The 17,366-nt window shown below is 40.1% G+C and overlaps 3 protein-coding genes across 4 annotated transcripts in view; all 3 read left to right on the plus strand.

Moving 5' to 3' along the window:
* Positions 1-1,793, plus strand: part of LOC115541679 (uncharacterized) — a 21,397-nt gene extending 19,604 nt beyond the window's left edge. Inside the window, exons 3-5 of one of the 2 annotated variants that reach the window (XM_030353524.1) lie at positions 471-590; positions 729-793; positions 1,260-1,793. In XM_030353524.1, the coding sequence (XP_030209384.1) occupies positions 471-590; positions 729-793; positions 1,260-1,382 (308 nt within the window). In that variant the 3' untranslated portion in view covers positions 1,383-1,793. Of the gene's footprint in view, positions 1-443; positions 591-728; positions 794-1,259 lie in introns of both variants that reach the window. The other variant, XM_030353522.1, reaches the window with a different exon arrangement.
* Positions 1,794-3,491: 1,698 nt separating this feature from the next.
* Positions 3,492-6,405, plus strand: LOC115541683 (uncharacterized). The gene is made up of 5 exons (XM_030353529.1): positions 3,492-3,561; positions 3,733-4,131; positions 4,964-5,110; positions 5,249-5,313; positions 5,779-6,405. The coding sequence occupies exons 1-5, from the start codon at positions 3,522-3,524 to the stop codon at positions 5,899-5,901; spliced, it is 774 nt and encodes a 257-aa protein (XP_030209389.1). The 5' UTR covers positions 3,492-3,521; the 3' UTR covers positions 5,902-6,405.
* Positions 6,406-7,958: 1,553 nt separating this feature from the next.
* Positions 7,959-17,366, plus strand: part of LOC115541674 (uncharacterized) — a 49,327-nt gene continuing 39,919 nt past the window's right edge. Inside the window, exons 1-5 of the mRNA XM_030353511.1 lie at positions 7,959-8,064; positions 8,239-8,640; positions 9,464-9,610; positions 9,746-9,810; positions 10,311-10,628. Coding sequence (XP_030209371.1) covers positions 7,977-8,064; positions 8,239-8,640; positions 9,464-9,610; positions 9,746-9,810; positions 10,311-10,433 — 825 coding nt within the window. The 5' untranslated portion in view covers positions 7,959-7,976 and the 3' untranslated portion in view covers positions 10,434-10,628. Of the gene's footprint in view, positions 8,065-8,238; positions 8,641-9,463; positions 9,611-9,745; positions 9,811-10,310 lie in introns of the transcript that reaches the window.

Genomic DNA, 17,366 nt, shown 5'->3' on the forward strand with positions numbered 1-17,366 from the left:
TAATGAGTTCACCGACGGGGAGAGGGGGGAGCGACCAGGGCTGAGGTCGGCTCTGATGGTTGTTTAGTGTGCGGGGTCTAAGACACGTAAATGTGCTGCCCCCCTTAGGGGTAGGAGGGCAAAGTCTTTTCAAACCAGTTTAGTATTATCGGGCCTGACTGCGTCGTGTAGAGGGGACTGAGACTGAAATCGGCGATGACGGTGGGAACAGACAACGGGAGGAAACAAATGACCCGATAGCGTAGTCCACCACTGATTGTCAAGACCGGTCGTATCGTGTGTACTGCCAAAGTCCTTCCCATCTTTAATAGTCACCAAGTGGGCAGGAGCATTCAGCGGTTATATCCTGAACAGTGGTCGAACAAACTTAACTTCTATGAACCAAGATTGTAGAAAGGTAAGAACTAGCACAGCTGAATTTGAACAACATTATGTGTCCTTAGATATCCCTTTAGATGCCGGTGCTGTAGGCCCTGCTGCTCCAGACTGTGGACAGTGCTGGATGCTGCTGGTCATCCTGTGTCCCTCCTCTGCTCTTCTCCTCTCCCTCCTCTCATCCTTGGTCGTCTACCTCCGCTGCAGAAGGAAAGGTAGAGTATATATCTCTGTTGACTGGCATCTTCTGTATCTTGAGAACACCTACGCTACACATTGTCTTCCGTAGAAACAGCCACTGTCTCCCTTTGCTGGTTTTGTGGCCTTATGATGACTGTTTGTGTTTCTTTAAGATGAAGACCTCCATGTTGCTCAGACCTCACCCAGCAGTAGAGATGTAACATCAATCAGGAACCAGGTAACGTATAGTTCATATACTTAGGTACATTTGTGATGCAATGGTAGAGGACAGTATGGAGTACATTTACAGGTTGTGGTGGAGCGCTGTACAAAGATGTTTACTGAAGGCTGAATGAACATCAATGGACTCAATGTTCAGTGATAGTCAGGTGCTATTAGACGCAGGAAGAGAAGTGCTCTACAGGAAGTAGCTTCTACTTGTAGAGTCGCCTCATAAGGGACTAACAAGGGACACACTTTAGCAGTGTTCAATAGTTTGATTTGAGAAGGGAAACCAACCATTATGTTAATGATGTAATACTATGATGTGTGTTGATGATGTAATGGTTTATCAAAGTGTACATTTTGTTGATGACATAAGGTTACAGTAGAGTGTACAGTATGTTGATGATGTAATGGTGTAGCAGAGAGTAAAGTAGGGTAATGACGTATTAGTGGTATTGATGGTTATATGTCTCTCTCAGGATGAAGTTGGCCTGTGTTACGCTACACTGGATATCCCTCTACGTTCTCAGAGACCTAAAAAGAAGAGAGTCCAACCCTCAGAGTTCAGCACCTACTCAGCCATCAATACTAAGAGGATGTGACCATGACCAAGTCTTTAATGCCAATACAGGGCTCTACTTCCTCAATATTACCACATCTTTCTGCTGTCAAGAGGACGAAGAATATATAGTTTAGTTATATATAAAACTAATGGCCAGTTTTTATTTATTTATTCATATTCATGCATGCATACATTATTTATACAAAGAATAAAGCCCTCCTCTCTTTGTTCCTCTACTTCCTCTTCCTGTTTATGCTGTGTTGAAAACTCCACTTCACAAATGATCTCAGAGCTTCTCCGCCCGCAGTACGAGTGGGCTTTGAGAGGCGGTTTGGTTAGGGTTCCTCCCACAAAAAAAGCATACAGCCCAACGCAAACACATAGACTCCCCAACAACAACACAAAAACACACAGTCGCAGACACAAACACACATGTTTGTGTGTATTGAAATTGCCTCTGGATAAAATGTATTTTTGAAATTGCATTTTTGATCAAATGTATGAATGAATAAATAAAGTCCAAATAATGTGGCATAATAATGTGTTTCATATTTTTGTTTGACTCAGCAAAAGAAAAGTGTGATGCAGGAGTTTGACGTGTTTTCAGGTTATATTTTGCCTATTAAATCCATCAATCCATGGGGCACATTCGTTAAATTGATAATTGCTGTGAGGAGGTTGACTCTTTTTTATAACGTCTATAGACTCTGTTTACATTTACCAGCGCCTCAACCCCTTGCTGGAACACAAAATTCATAACAGCGCCAATTTCATAAGCCAGACTCTAAAATCCTGTTCAGCGCTAGGTGGAGTTGTAGGGCCGACTCCACAAAAGCTCCTAATGACAATTGCAGGGCAATAAGGGATACTTTGGGCAAAATAGCGTCTGAACACCAAAACGTAATAAACTAGAGACGGCATTAATGTTGACCATTAATGAATAAGTTGTGGGTCCAGGAACCTGGTAGGTTTAAGGCGACTGATGGTCTACAAAAAAGGGACATGGATTTAGCAACTGCTCGGAGTCTTTGGCACTGGTGCTTTGTCACTCTGTGAGACCAGTTGAGGAGCATACTGGTCATAAGTCGTAATTGAAGAGCACTTAACAGTAGCAGCATAAGACTATCAGAGCTTCTGTTGTTTGTTATTGCATGCTTCTAAAAGCGTTTACCCAGAAACCCCAAAATGAAACTCTACCATCAATGTCAGCCAGCGGAAAGAGTTGTGGTGTCTGCACGCCGTCCAACCAGCAATGCTTCCTATAAACAGGCAGAAGCTATACCACGATCAGAAAACACACACACACACACACACACACACACACACACACACACACACACACACACACACACACACACACACACACACACACACACACACACACACACACACACACACACACACACACACACACACACACACACGTATGAACAAAAAGTGAAGTGCATGCACACAGACAGATGAATAAGAACAGAAAAAATATTGAGTTCATACCCAAACTCAGTTGAACGTCATAGGAGAGATGAAGAAGAGATACAACTAACCATGGACAAAGGGTTCCTGTGAATTTACAAATGCCTTAATTTATTTTAAGAATGTATGACATTTAGGATCCATGTTTTACTGCAATGTGTCAGCCAGTTCATGAGCCACTTATTTTTCCCAGGTTTTCACCTTGCCAAAAGTTAGGTTTCATTCCCTATGATGCCGCCAAATGCTATTAATATATGAAAACATGGTTTGTCAGATGGTTGTGGATGAAAAAATGAAATCAATTAATACTAAAACAAGATTTCTGTATCATTGGTTACTAAGAAAACTTAATGCTAGACAAAATATTGTTGAATAATTACCAAAAAAATATGTTAACATGTTTTCTGCCATATTTGTATTTATATTTATATTGTAATGTAAAATAAAAGAAGCTTTCTCTATCTTGTTTGATGCCAAATTTCTGTGTGTGCACCCTTGACAATAAAAGGAAAAAAAAAAAAAATGTTTAATCTAACATGGAAATGTAACAAAACTCAGGTCATATCACCTCGCCTGATACGCATATAGAAATAACCGCAACATTTTCCACAAGGCCAACCAATCACAAGTCATTTTTAATCCTTCCGCCTTCAGTGAAATGGGTGCGATGAAAGTATCAAATGTCTTCACTCCACCACAGATCATCATGATGAGCTGGACGTATGTCTTTCTTCCCGTCATCTTGGGTAAAATATTTATGTTAAAATTTCAATTACAATAATAGATGAGTTGTATATGATGTCCTGTGTAAGGATTGATGGCTATTTGGTGTTTTAAAATCACATTTATATATCATCATCTGTTCCTCCATGTTGCACATTTGATCTTAATACTAATTGAAAGTATTTTTCGTTCAGGTGCTGTTGTGTCCTGTCAGGACGTACTCTCTAACCCAGTAGTGGAGCTGACCGTGAGACCAGGGGAAAACGTTACTCTATACTGTGACTGTAACCAAACAACTAATGTAAATATTGTTTGGTACAGGAACTGTTCTCATGAAAATCAGCCAACACTATCTCTGAATTGGAAGGACAGAGATCAAGACATTTTTGGTTATGGCGGGGATGGAGGAAATTTCTTCCATTTAAATATGATGATGAACGATTCGTCAAACTCATACGACTTATTGATTAAGAACATTACTGATTCTCACCTTGGTCTCTACTACTGTGGAACTGAAAGACTGAACGGGGAAAAAGGAAACAAGAAAAAATCTATCTACACATATGGTAAAATAATCACAAGGATTTTGTCAGGTAAGTTGACTATTTTTGTTGTCAAATTCATTAATATGAATTCAATATATTATCATATGTCGGGATCTTATGCAAATGTGTTCCAAGTCAAGCACTTTTTAGAGATGGGCAGGATGTGCTGATTGGAGGCACTTGTGCCGCTACCATCTCCACCATTACAATTACATTTACAATCCCTACGATCATCCTGCACTTTTAAGATAAAGGTCAGAACAATTGTAGAGGCTAGAGAGTGTATTGATTCATTATTGTATTGTTTAATTAATTAAAATGTTCCTCTATTATATCCAATATTAAAATGTATTAATTCATGAAAATATCAAAATAAAGAAGCCAGCATTCCTCAACCAAAGCTTTCGGCCCTTTCCCACGAGGCGACTTACCCACGATAATGAGTTCACCGACGGGGAGAGGGGGGAGCGACCAGGGCTGAGGTCGGCTCTGATGGTTGTTTAGTGTGCGGGGTCTAAGACACGTAAATGTGCTGCCCCCCTTAGGGGTAGGAGGGCAAAGTCTTTTCAAACCAGTTTAGTATTATGGGGCCTGACTGCGTCGTGTAGAGGGGACTGAGACTGAAATCGGCGATAACGGCGGGAACAGACAAAAGGAGGAAACAAATGACCCGATAGCGTAAACCACCACTGATTGTCAAGACCGGTCGTATAGTGTGTACTGCCAAAGTCCTTCCCATCTTTAATAGTCACCTAGTGGGCAGGAGCATTCAGCAGTTATATCCTGAACAGTGGTCGAACAAACTTAACTTCTATGAACCAAGATTGTAAAAATGTAAGAACTAGCACAGCTGAATTTGAACAACATTATGTGTCCTTAGATATCCCTTTAGATGCCGGTGCTGTAGACCCTGCTGCTCCAGACTGTGGACAGTGCTGGATGCTTCTAGTCATCCTATGTCCGTCCTCTGCTCTTCTCCTCTCCCTCCTCTCATCCTTGGTCGTCTACCTCCGCTGCAGAAGGAAAGGTAGCGTATATATCTCTGTTAACTGGCCTCTTCTGCATCTTGAGAACACCTACGCTACATATTGTCTTCCGTAGCAGCAGCCACTGTCTCCCTTTGCTGGTTTTGTGGCCTTATGATGACTGTTTGTGTTTCTTTAAGATGAAGACCTCCATGTTGCTCAGACATCACCCAGCAGTAGAGATGTAACATCAATCAGGAACCAGGTAACGTATAGTTCATATACTTAGGTACATTTGTGATGTAATGGTAGAGGACAGTATGGAGTACATTTACAGGTTGTGGTGGAGCGCTGTACAAAGATGTTTACTGAAGGCTGAATGAACATCAATGGACCCAATGTTCAGTGATAGTCAGGTGCTATTAGACGCAGGAAGAGAAGTGCTCTACAGGAAGTAGCTTCTTCCCGTAGAGTCGCCTCATAAGGGTCTAACAAGGGACACACTTTAGCAGTGTTCAATAGTTTGATTTGAGAAGGGAAACCAACCATTATGTTGATAATGTAATACTATGATGTGTGTTCATGATGTAATGGTTTATCAAAGTGTACATTATGTTGATGACATAGGTTGCAGTAGAGTGTACAGTATGTTGAAGATGTAATGGTGTAGCAGAGAGTGAAGTAGGGTAATGATGTATCAGTTGTATTGATGGTTATATGTCTCTCTCAGGATGAAGTTGGCCTGTGTTACGCTACACTGGATATCCCTCTACGTTCTCAGAGACCTAAAAAGAAGAGAGTCCAACCTTCAGAGTTCAGCACATACTCAGCCATCAATACTAAGAGGATGTGACCATGACCAAGTCTTTAATACCAATACAGGGCTCTACTTCCTCAATATGACCTCATCTTTGTGCTGTCAAGAGGACGAAGAATATATACTTTAGTTATATATACAACTAATGGCCAGTTTTTATTTATTTATTCATATTCATGCATCCATATATTATTTATATGAAGAATAAAGCCCTCCTCTCTTTGTTCCTCTACTTCCTCTTCCTGTTCATGCTGTGTTGAAAACTCCACATCACAAATGATCTCAGAGCTTCTCCGCCCGCAGTACGAGTGGGCTTTGAGAGGCGGTTTGGTTAGGGTTCCTCCCACAAAAAAAGCATACAGCCCAACGCACACGCATAGACTCCCCAACAACAACACAAAAACACACAGTCGCAGACACAAACACACATGCAATTATGTATTGAAATTGCCTGTGGATAAAATGTATTTTTGAAATTGCATTTTTGATCAAATGTATGAATGAATAAATAAAGTCCAAATAATGTGGCATAATAATGTGTTTCATATTTTTGTTTGACTCAGCAAAAGAAAAGTGTGATGCAGGATGTTGACGTGTTTTCAGGTTATATTTTGCCTATTAAATCAATCAATCCATGCGGCACATTCGTTAAATTGATGATTGCTGTGAGGAGGTTGACTCTTTTTTATAACGTCTATAGACTCTGTTTACATTTACCAGGACCTCAACCCCTTGCTGGAACACAATATTCATAACAGCGCCAATTTCATAAGCCAGACTCTAAAATCCTGTTCAGCGCTAGATGGAGTTGTAGGACCGACTCCACAAAAGCTCCTAATGACAATTACAGGGCAATAAGAGATACTTTGGGCAAAATAGCATCGGAACATCAAAACGTAATAAAATAGAGACAGCATTAATGTTGACCATTAATGACTAAGTTGTGGGTCCAGGAACCTGGTAGGTTTAAGGCGACTGATGATCATCTACTACAAAAAAGGGACATGGATTTAGCAACTGCTCGGAGTCTTTGGCACTGGTGTTTTGTCACTCTGTGAGACCAGTTGAGGAGCATACTGGTCATAAGTCGTAATTGAAGAGCACTTAACAGTAGCAGCATAAGACAATCAGAGCTTGTGATGTTTGTTATTGCATGCTTCTAAAGGCGTTTACCCAGAAACCCGAAAATGAAACTCTACCGTCAATGTCAGCCAGCGGAAAGAGTTGTGGTGTCTGCACGCCGTCCAACCAGCAATGCTTCCTATAAACAGGCAGAAGCTATACCACCATCAGAAAACACACACACACACACACACACACACACACACACACACACACACACACACACACACACACACACACACACACACACACACACACACACACACACACACACACACACACGTATGAACAAAAAGTGAAGTGCATGCACACAGACAGATGAATAAGAACAGAAAAAATATTGAGTTCATACCCAAACTCAGTTGAACCACATAGGAGAGATGAAGAAGAGATATAACTAACCATGGACAAAGGGTTCCTGTGAATTTACAAATGCCTTAATTTATTTTAAGAAAGTATGACACTTAGGATCCATGGTTTACTGCAATTTGTCAGCCAGTTCATGAGCCACTTATTTATCCCAGGTTTTCACCTTGCCAAAAGTTAGGTTTGATTCCCTATGATGCCGCCAAATGCTATTAATATATGAAAACATGGTTTGTCAGATGGTTGTGGATGAAAAAATGAACTCAATTAATGCTAAAACAAGATTTCTGTATCATTGGTTATTAAGAAAACTTAATGCTAGAAAAAATATTGTTGAATAATTACCAAACAAAAATGTTAACATGTTTTCTGCCATATTGTTATTTATATTTGTATTGTAATGTAAAATAAAAGAAGCTTTCTCTATATTGTTTGATGCCAAATTTCTGTGTGTGCACCCTTGACAATAAAAGGAAAAAAAAAAAAAAAGTTTAATCTAACATGGAAATGTAACAAAACTCAGGTCGTATCACCTCGCCTGATACGCATATAGAAATAACCGCAACATTTTCCATAAGGCCAACCAATCACAAGTCATTTTTAATCCTTCCGCCTTCAGTCAAATGGGTGTGATGAAAGTATCAAATGTCTTCACTCCTCAACAGATCATCATGATGAGCTGGACGTATGTCTTTCTTCCCGTCATCTTGGGTAAAATATTTACGTTAAAATTTCTATTTCAATAATGCATGAGTTGCATATGATGTCCTGTGTAAGGTATGATGGGTATTTGGTGATTTAAAATCACATTTATATATCATCATATGTTGCTCCATGTTGCTGCACATTTGATCTTAATAATAATTGAAAGTATTTTTCGTTCAGGTGCTGTTGTGTCCTGTCAGGACGTACTCTCTAACCCAGTAGTGGAGGAGCTGACCGTGAGACCAGGAGAAAACGTTACTCTATACTGTGACTGTAAACTCACAACTAATGTAAATCTTGTTTGGTACAGGAACTGTTCTCATGAATATCAGCCAACACTATCTCTGAATTGGAAGGACAGAGATGAAGGCCTTTTTGAATATGAAGAGAATGGAAGAAACTTTTTCCATTTAAATATTCTGTGGAACGCTTCATCAAACTCATACGACTTACTGATTAAGAACATAACTGATTCTCACCTTGGTCTCTACTACTGTGGAACTGAAAAACAGAGTGGGAAAAAAGGAAACAAGACAAAATATATCGACACATATGGTAAAATAATCACAAGGATTTTGTTTGGTAAGTTGACAATTTTTTTGGTCAAATTCATTAATGTGAATTCAAATTATTATCATATGTCAGGATAATATGCAAATGTGTTCCAAGTCAAGCACTTTTTAAAGATGGGCAGGAATTGCTGATTGGAGGCATTTGTGCCGCTACCATCTCCACCATTACAATTACATTTACAATCCCTACGATCATCTTTTAAGGTAAAGTTCAGAACAATTGTAGAGGCTAGAGAGCGTACTGATTCATTTAATGTTTAATTAATTAAAATGTTCCTCTATTTTATCCAATATTTAAATTAATTCATTCATGAAAACATCATAATAAATCAGCCAGCATCCTTCAGCAAAAGCTTTCGGCCCTTTCCCACGAGGCGACTTACCCACGATAATGAGTTCACCGACGGGGAGAGGGGGGAGCGACCAGGGCTGAGGTCGGCTCTGATGGTTGTTTAGTGTGCGGGCTCTAGAGACACGTAAATGTGCTGCCCCCCTTAGAGGTAGGAGGGCAAAGTATTTTCAAACCAGTTTAGTATTATGGGGCCTGACTGCGTCGTGTAGAGGGGACTGAGACTGAAATCGGCGATGACGGTGGGAACAGACAACGGGAGGAAACAAATGACCCGATAGCGTAGACCACCACTGATTGTCAAGACCAGTCGTATAGTGTGTACTGCCAAAGTCCTTCCCATCTTTAATAGTCACCTAGTGGGCAGGAGCATTCAGGAGTTATATCCTGGACAGTGGTCGAACAAACTTAACTTCTATGAACCAAGATTGTAAAAATGTAAGAACTAGCACAGCTGAATTTGAACAACATTATGTGTCCTTAGATATCCCTTTAGATGCCGGTGCTGTAGACCCTGCTGCTCCAGGCTGTGGACAGTGCTGGCTGCTGCTGGTCATCCTGTGTCCCTCCTCTGCTCTTCTCCTCTCCCTCCTCTCATCCTTGGTCGTCTACCTCCGCTGCAGAAGGAAAGGTTGCGTATACATCTCTGTTAACTGGCCTCTTCTGCATCTTGAGAACACCTACGCTACATATTGTCTTTCGTAAAAGCAGCTGTCTCCCTTTGCTGGTTTTTTGGCCTTATGATGACTGTTTGTGTTTCTTTAAGATGAAGACCTCCATGTTGCTCAGACAACACCCAGCAGTAGAGATGTAACATCAATCAGGAACCAGGTAACGTATAGTTCATATACTTAGGTACATTTGTGATGTAATGGTAGAGGACAGTATGGAGTACATATACAGGTTGTGGTTGAGCGCTGTACAAAGATGTTTACTGAAGGCTGAATTAACATCAATGGACCCAATGTTCAGCGATAGTCAGGTCTTATTAGACGCAGGAAGAGAAGTGCTCTACAGGAAGTAGCTTCTTCCTGTAGAGTCGCCTCATAAGGGTCTAACAAGGGACACACTTTAGCAGTGTTCAATAGTTTGATTTGAGACGGGAAACCAACTATTATGTTGATGATGTAATACTATGATGCGTGTTGGTGATGTGATGGTTTTTCAAAGTGTACATTATGTTGATGACGTAGGTTACAGTAGAGTGTACATTATGTTGATGACGTAGGTTACAGTAGAGTGTACAGTATGTTGATGATGTAATGGTGTAGCAGAGAGTGAAGTAGGGTAATGATGTATCAGTGGTATTGATGGTTATATGTCCCTCTCAGGATGAAGTTGGCCTGTGTTACGCTACACTGGATATCCCTCTACGTTCTCAGAGACCTAAAAAGAAGAGAGTCCAACCCTCAGAGTTCAGCACCTACTCAGCCATCAATACTAAGAGGATGTGACCATGACCCAGTCTTTAATACCAATACAGGGCTCTACTTCCTCAATATGACCTCATCTTTGTGCCGTCAAGAGGACGAAGAATATATAGTTTAGTTATATATACAACTAATGGCCAGTTTTTATTTATTTATTCATATCCGAATAATGCATACATATATTATTTATGTAAAGAATAAAGCCCTCCTCTCTTTGTTCCTCTACCTCCTCTTCCTGTTTATGCTGTGTTGAAAACTCCACATCACAAATGATCTCACAGCTTCTCCGCCCGCAGTACGAGTGGGCTTTGAGAGGCGGTTTGGTTAGGGTTCCTCCCACAAAAAAAGCATACAGCCCAACGCAAACACATAGACTCCCCAACAACAACACAAAAACACACAGTCGCAGACACAAACACACATGTTTGTATGTATTGAAATTGCCTGTGGATAAAATGTATTTGAAATTGCATTTTTGATCAAATGTATGAATGAATAAATAAAGTCCAAATAATGTGGCATAATAATGTGTTTCATATTTTTGCTTGACTCAGCAAAAGAAAAGTGTGATGCAGGATGTTGACGTGTTTTCAGGTTATATTTTGCCTATTAAATCCATCAATCCATGGGGCACATTCGTTAAATTGATAATTGCTGTGAGGAGGTTGACTCTTTTTTATAACGTCTATAGACTCTGTTTACATTTACCAGAGCCTCAACCCCTTGCTGGAACACAATATTCATAACAGCGCCAATTTCATAAGCCAGACTCTAAAATCCTGTTCAGCGCTAGGTGGAGTTGTAGGGCCGACTCCACAAAAGCTCCTAATGACAATTACAGGGCAATAAGAGATACTTTGGGCTAAATAGCATCTGAACGTCAAAACGTAATAAACTAGAGACAGCATTAATGTTGACTATTAATGAATAAGTTGTGGGTCCAGGAACCTGGTAGGTTTAAGGCGACTGATGATCATCTACAAAAAAGGGACATGGATTCAGCAACTGCTCGGAGTCTTTGGCACTGGTGTTTTGTCACTCTGTGAGGCCAGTTGAGGAGCATACTGGTCATAAGTCGTAATTGAAGAGCACTTAACAGTAGCAGCATAAGACTATCAGAGCTTCTGTTGTTTGTTATTGCATGCTTCTAAAGGCGTTTACCCAGAAACCCCAAAATGAAACTCTACCATCAATGTCAGCCAGCGGAAAGAGTTGTGGTGTCTGCACGCCGTCCAACCAGCAATGCTTCCTATAAACAGGCAGAAGCTATACCACCATCAGAAAACACACACAAACACACGCACGCACGCACGCACGCACGCACGCACGCACGCACGCACGCACGCACGCACGCACGCACGCACGCACGCAGACAGACAGACAGACAGACAGACAGACAGACAGACAGACAGACAGACAGACAGACAGACAGACAGACAGACAGACAGACAGACAGACAGACAGACAGACACACACACACACACACACACACACACACAAGTATGAACAAAAAGTGAAGTGCATGCACACAGACAGATGAATAAGAACAGAAAAAATATTGAGTTCATACCCACACTCAGTTGAACCACAAAGGAGGGACGCAAAAGAGATAAAAATAACAATGGACAAAGGGTTCCTGTGAATTTACAAAAGCCTTAGTTTATTTTAAGAATGTATGACACTTAGGGTCCATGGTTTACTGCAATGTGTCAGCCAGTTCAGGAGCCACTTATTTATCCCAGGTTTTCACTTTGCCAAAACTAGGTTTGATTCCCTCTGATCATTGGTGATTAAGAAAACTTATTGCTAGAAAAAGAATAGTTGAATAATTACCAAACAAAAATGTTTACATGTTTTCTGACATATTTTATTTGTATTTGTATTGTAATATAAAATATATGAATAATTTATTAAAGCAAAATGTATTCCGAACAAGTTTGCTCTATCTTGCTTGATGCCAACTGAAATTGTGTGTGTACATCCATGACAATAAAAAATTAGTTTAATCTTATATGGAAATGTAATGAAACTCAGGTCATATCACCTCGCCTGATACGCATATAGAAATAACCGCAACATTTTCCACAAGGCCAACCAATCACAAGTCATTTTTAATCCTTCCGCCTTCAGTCAAATGGGTGTGATGAAAGTATCAAATGTCTTCACTCCTCCACAGATCATCATGATGAGCTGGACGTATGCCTTTCTTCCCGTCATCTTGGGTAAAATATTTACGTTAAAATTTCTATTTCAATAATACATGAGTTGTATATGATGTCCTGTGTAAGGTATGATGGGTATTTGGTGTTTTAAAATCACATTTATATATCATCATATGTTGCTCCATGTTGCTGCACATTTGATCTAAATACTAATTGAAAGTATTTTTCATTCAGGTGCTGTTGTGTCCTGTCAGGACGTACTCTCTAACCCAGTAGTGGAGCTGACCGTGAGACCAGGACAAAACGTTACTCTATACTGTGACTGTAAACTCACACCTGCTGTAAATCTTGTTTGGTACAGGAACTGTTCTCATGAAAATCAGCCAACACTATCTCTGAATTGGAAGGAAAGAGATCAAGGCATTTTTAATTATGGCAAGGATGGAGGAAATTTCTTCCATTTAAATATGATGCCGAACATTTTGTCAAACTCATACGACTTACTGATTAAGAACATCACTGATTCTCACCTTGGTCTCTACTACTGTGGAACTGAAGAACTGAACAGGGAAAAAGGAAACAAGGGAGAATATATCTACACATATGGTAAAATAGTCACAAGGATTTTGTTTGGTAAGTTGACTATTTTTGTTGTCAAATTCATTAATATGAATTCAATATATTATCATATGTCGGGATCTTATGCAAATGTGTTCCAAGTCAAGCACTTTTTAAAGATGGGCAGGATGTGCTGATTGGAGGCATTAGTGCCGCTACCATCTCCACCATTACAATTACATTTACAATCCCTACGATCGTCCTGCACTTTTAAGATAAAGGTCAGAACAATTGTAGAGGCTAGAGAGTGCATTGATTCATTATTGTATTGTTTAATTAATTAAAATGTTCCTCTATTATATCCAATATTAAAATGTAATAATTCATGAAAACTTTAAAATAAATCAGCCAGCATTCTTCAACCAAAGCTTTAGGCCCTTTCCCACGAGGTGACTTACCCATGATAATGAGTTCACCGACGGGGAGAGGCGGGAGCGACCAGGGCTGAGGTCGGCTCTGATGGTTGTTTAGTGTGCGGGGTCTAAGACACGTAAATGTGCTGCCCCCCTTAGGGGTAGGAGGGCAAAGTCTTTTCAAACCAGTTTAGTATTATCGGGCCTGACTGCGTCGTGTAGAGGGGGCTGAGTCTGAAATCGGTGATGACGGTGGGAACAGACAACGGGAGGAAACAAATGACCCGATAGCGTAGACCACCACTGATTGTCAAGACCGGTCGTATAGTGTGTACTGCCAAAGTCCTTCCCATCTTTAATAGTCACCTAGTGGGCAGGAGCATTCAGGAGTTATATCCTGAACAATGGTCGAACAAACTTAACTTCTATGAACCAAGATTGTTGAAAGGTAAGAATATTATCAAAAAAAATAAAAATATATTATGTGTCCTTAGATATCCCTTTAGATGCCGGTGCTGGAGACCCTGCTTCTCCAGACTGTGGACAGTGCTGGATGCTGCTGGTCACCCTGTGCCCGTCCTCTGCTCTCCTCTCTGTGTTCCTCTACTTCCTCTGCAGTCACATGGGTAGGACATCATGTGCTTTATGTCACTGGAAGTCTTTCTGCACTTCATTTGATTGCGTTGTCTCTTTTATTCTAGCTCAGCTTCTGTTTCAGTTCGTGCAAGAAAACACCCTGCCATCTCTCAGGAAACCAGACCTTTAACGCTGCAAGATGAGGTATCTGATAGTACACCACTTACATTAAATGATGTTAACACACTGTTTTATTAAGAAGTGTGCTCAGTCGTTGCACTGTCCTAATGTCACGTTGTGTCTGTCTCTCACACGCAGGATGAAAACTACAGCCGTGTGTTTTATGCTGTGTTGGAAACTCCACAGCACAAAGGATCTCACAGCTTCTTAGCCCGCAGTACGAGTGGGCTTTGAGAGGCGTATTGGTTATGGTTCCTCCCGCCACAACACACACAACACAGACAGCCCACTCACGTCACACTCGCATAAAAACACAAAGTCAGACAAACAAACACACACGCATGCACACATTGGAATGACCTTATTTAGTGCACAGTATTAATGCAATTAATGCGACCAAAAAAATGTAAAAATGCATTTGTATTTCATTGTAGTCCCTAAAGTAACCAGTCTTGTTCTTTTATTTTTGAAAGAAATAAAGTCCAAAGAGTGTTACATTTTTTTTTAGTACTCGCTTTCCTTCTTAATTAGTCAGTAAAAATAATAGGTTATTCTTTTAGAGGTACATTACAGAGATACAGAAAGAGTTAATCATATTTATTTTCAGGTCATATGCCTCCTATTAAGTCCATTACTGTCCGACTAATACTCTCCTAAGAAAAACCTTTGGGATCGATTATTTCTCAATCGCGATATGCATGAATATTAGAGCTGTCAAGCGATTAAAATATTTAATCGTGATTAATCGCATTAATGTCATAGTTATGACATTAATGCGATTAATCACGATTAAATATTTTAATCGCTTGACAGCTCACGATTAATCGCAATTAATCACAAATTATTTTTCTATGCTAAATATCCCTTGATTTTTTTGTCCCATAATTCTTCTCATTTTAATTCTCTTATCAACATGGTGAAGGGCATCGGCTTGCCTTGTGCAAATGATTTTTTATTGATAACAACATTGGCATAAAAACAGGACGATACAAAAAAAGAGCCTATAGTGCAATTAAACGACTGCTTTGAACAAATGTCATTTGAACATAGCAGTCAGGCTACTGCTTCTTTGTTTTGAGCCAAAGAAAAAAAAAAAAAAAAGTTTTTTTTAAAAAAATATAATAATTACGTTAATCGCGCGATAAAAAATGTAACGCCGTTAAAATTGGTTTGCGTTAACGCCGTTAATAACGCGTTTAACTGACAGCTCTGAATATACACTGTATGTTCATAAATAAATGAATAAAACCCTACAAAAGAAAACATATTAACTGATTGACAATTTAATAAAACTACTCAATCAAGATCATGTTGCTATGACTACAACATGAGACCAGAGGTTTGCGTTGATCAGCTACAGGATGCTATCGTGGTTTTCCTGTTTGATTCTCATCAGTTTATTGTTAGCGTGTTCAATCCTTTTTTCATCGAGGTGTGGGCTGGCCAACAAGAACCATTGGGTTGTTGGTCGGAGCTCCGCCTTCCTCACATCCTCTTAGTATTGATGTCAGTTCTGAGGGTTGGACTCACAAAATTGTAGGTCTCTGTGAAGGTAGATGGATATCCAGTGTCGTGGTACACAGGCCATCTTCATCATGAAAGAGACAGTTTGATATTTCTCCATCTGCCTCGGTTCAACAACAAAGAAAGCTGATGCCCCTGCAGGATTCTGTTTTGATGAAGCGATTGTCTGAATTAACTCGTGTCAATATAGCTATAGCTTCTTACCATGGATGGTTCTCACATGTATGAAGTTAAAAAAACAAACACTAGGAAGTTAAGGAGGGGAAAATTAGCAACTGGTAGAAGCGGTTCTGGAACCTGATGTCCTGTGTTCTCTTTCTTGAGTCAGGTGTTGTCTGATCAACTCTGGGGTCTTTAGCGGCAGGAGTTGGTACAGAGTCAAGATATGAAAAAAACAAAAGGGCTAAGTTGCTGCTATTTTGATCTTAATCAATCTCTTTTTCTTACACTAGGCCCAAAATATGTCAAACAATATCCACATATACATAGGCACTGAGAGTAACAATAAACTTGCATTATGCAACTTTGGAACTACAAGGTTTCTCATGAATAAAATGTGCCCATCCACAAGTTGTGTTAAAACGCAGGACAAGGGTTTTGAAGGACCTGGGGAATGTGCATCATTGTCAGTTTACTTTGTTTAAATTTGTTGAATAATTGCAGAATATTCAATTCAATTTGCTTTTGTGACTTTGTAACTTTGCAAAAGCACAAGCATGCAAACCAATAACAATTTCAATACAGCTCTAATTTTAATGCTTTGAACCAGGTGAAGGACTTTTTTGTCATCTTGCTATGATTACTTAAAGCAACATTATTTAATCTCTAAACCAAGCGTATAAAATGGGTACGTTAGTCCAAATTCACAAAATTGGAGAAAGACCCCAAACTCACGCGGGTTGCCATGTTGAGGGCACTGAACAAATATGAGTGCAAGTGCAATTGATTGATTGTTTGCCGTTCTCTAAACTACCTCCATCTTTGAAAGGCAACTCCAAGATGAACACGTGTTCTGGCAGGGCTCTGGTCAGTGTGCTTTTTTTTAAAAGAGCTCAAGGCTTTCTGGGTCGGGCAGAATCTAAGACAGTCTCAGTTGATATTAGTTGTTATTTAGCTTGTTCCCATGGTTGCACCCCAGCTGCCGACGCCCCTGGAGACGCCACCCGAGCCGGATGGAGACGCTCAAAGTCCCTGATAAGGGCTGGATCGTGTTATCGTCCGGACCGAAATGCTCGTCATGGAGAACATGGAAACAGAGTGAATAACTCTGATGTGCTCTGGGTTACGAGTGGCGCTTGTGTTTGTGGGTTTGTCTTGTTTTCATCTGTCTTCCCCACAGGCATCTTTGGTTCCTGATTGGAACCAGGAAGTATTGAAGCCACACTCCAGGAAGGTTATTTCTCTCAAACTCTCTCTGCGGACAGCCTGAAGCCACAGATCTCTTTCTCTACTGTGCTTCGCTCTTTTGGGAAGTAAGGAAAATCAATCACAATCTTCTTCTTTTTCTCTTTTACATGATTTGAGGCACCACCCTTAAGGCATGG

This window comes from Gadus morhua, chromosome 4 (assembly GCF_902167405.1).
Source record: "Gadus morhua chromosome 4, gadMor3.0, whole genome shotgun sequence".
Lineage (NCBI taxonomy): Eukaryota > Metazoa > Chordata > Actinopteri > Gadiformes > Gadidae > Gadus > Gadus morhua.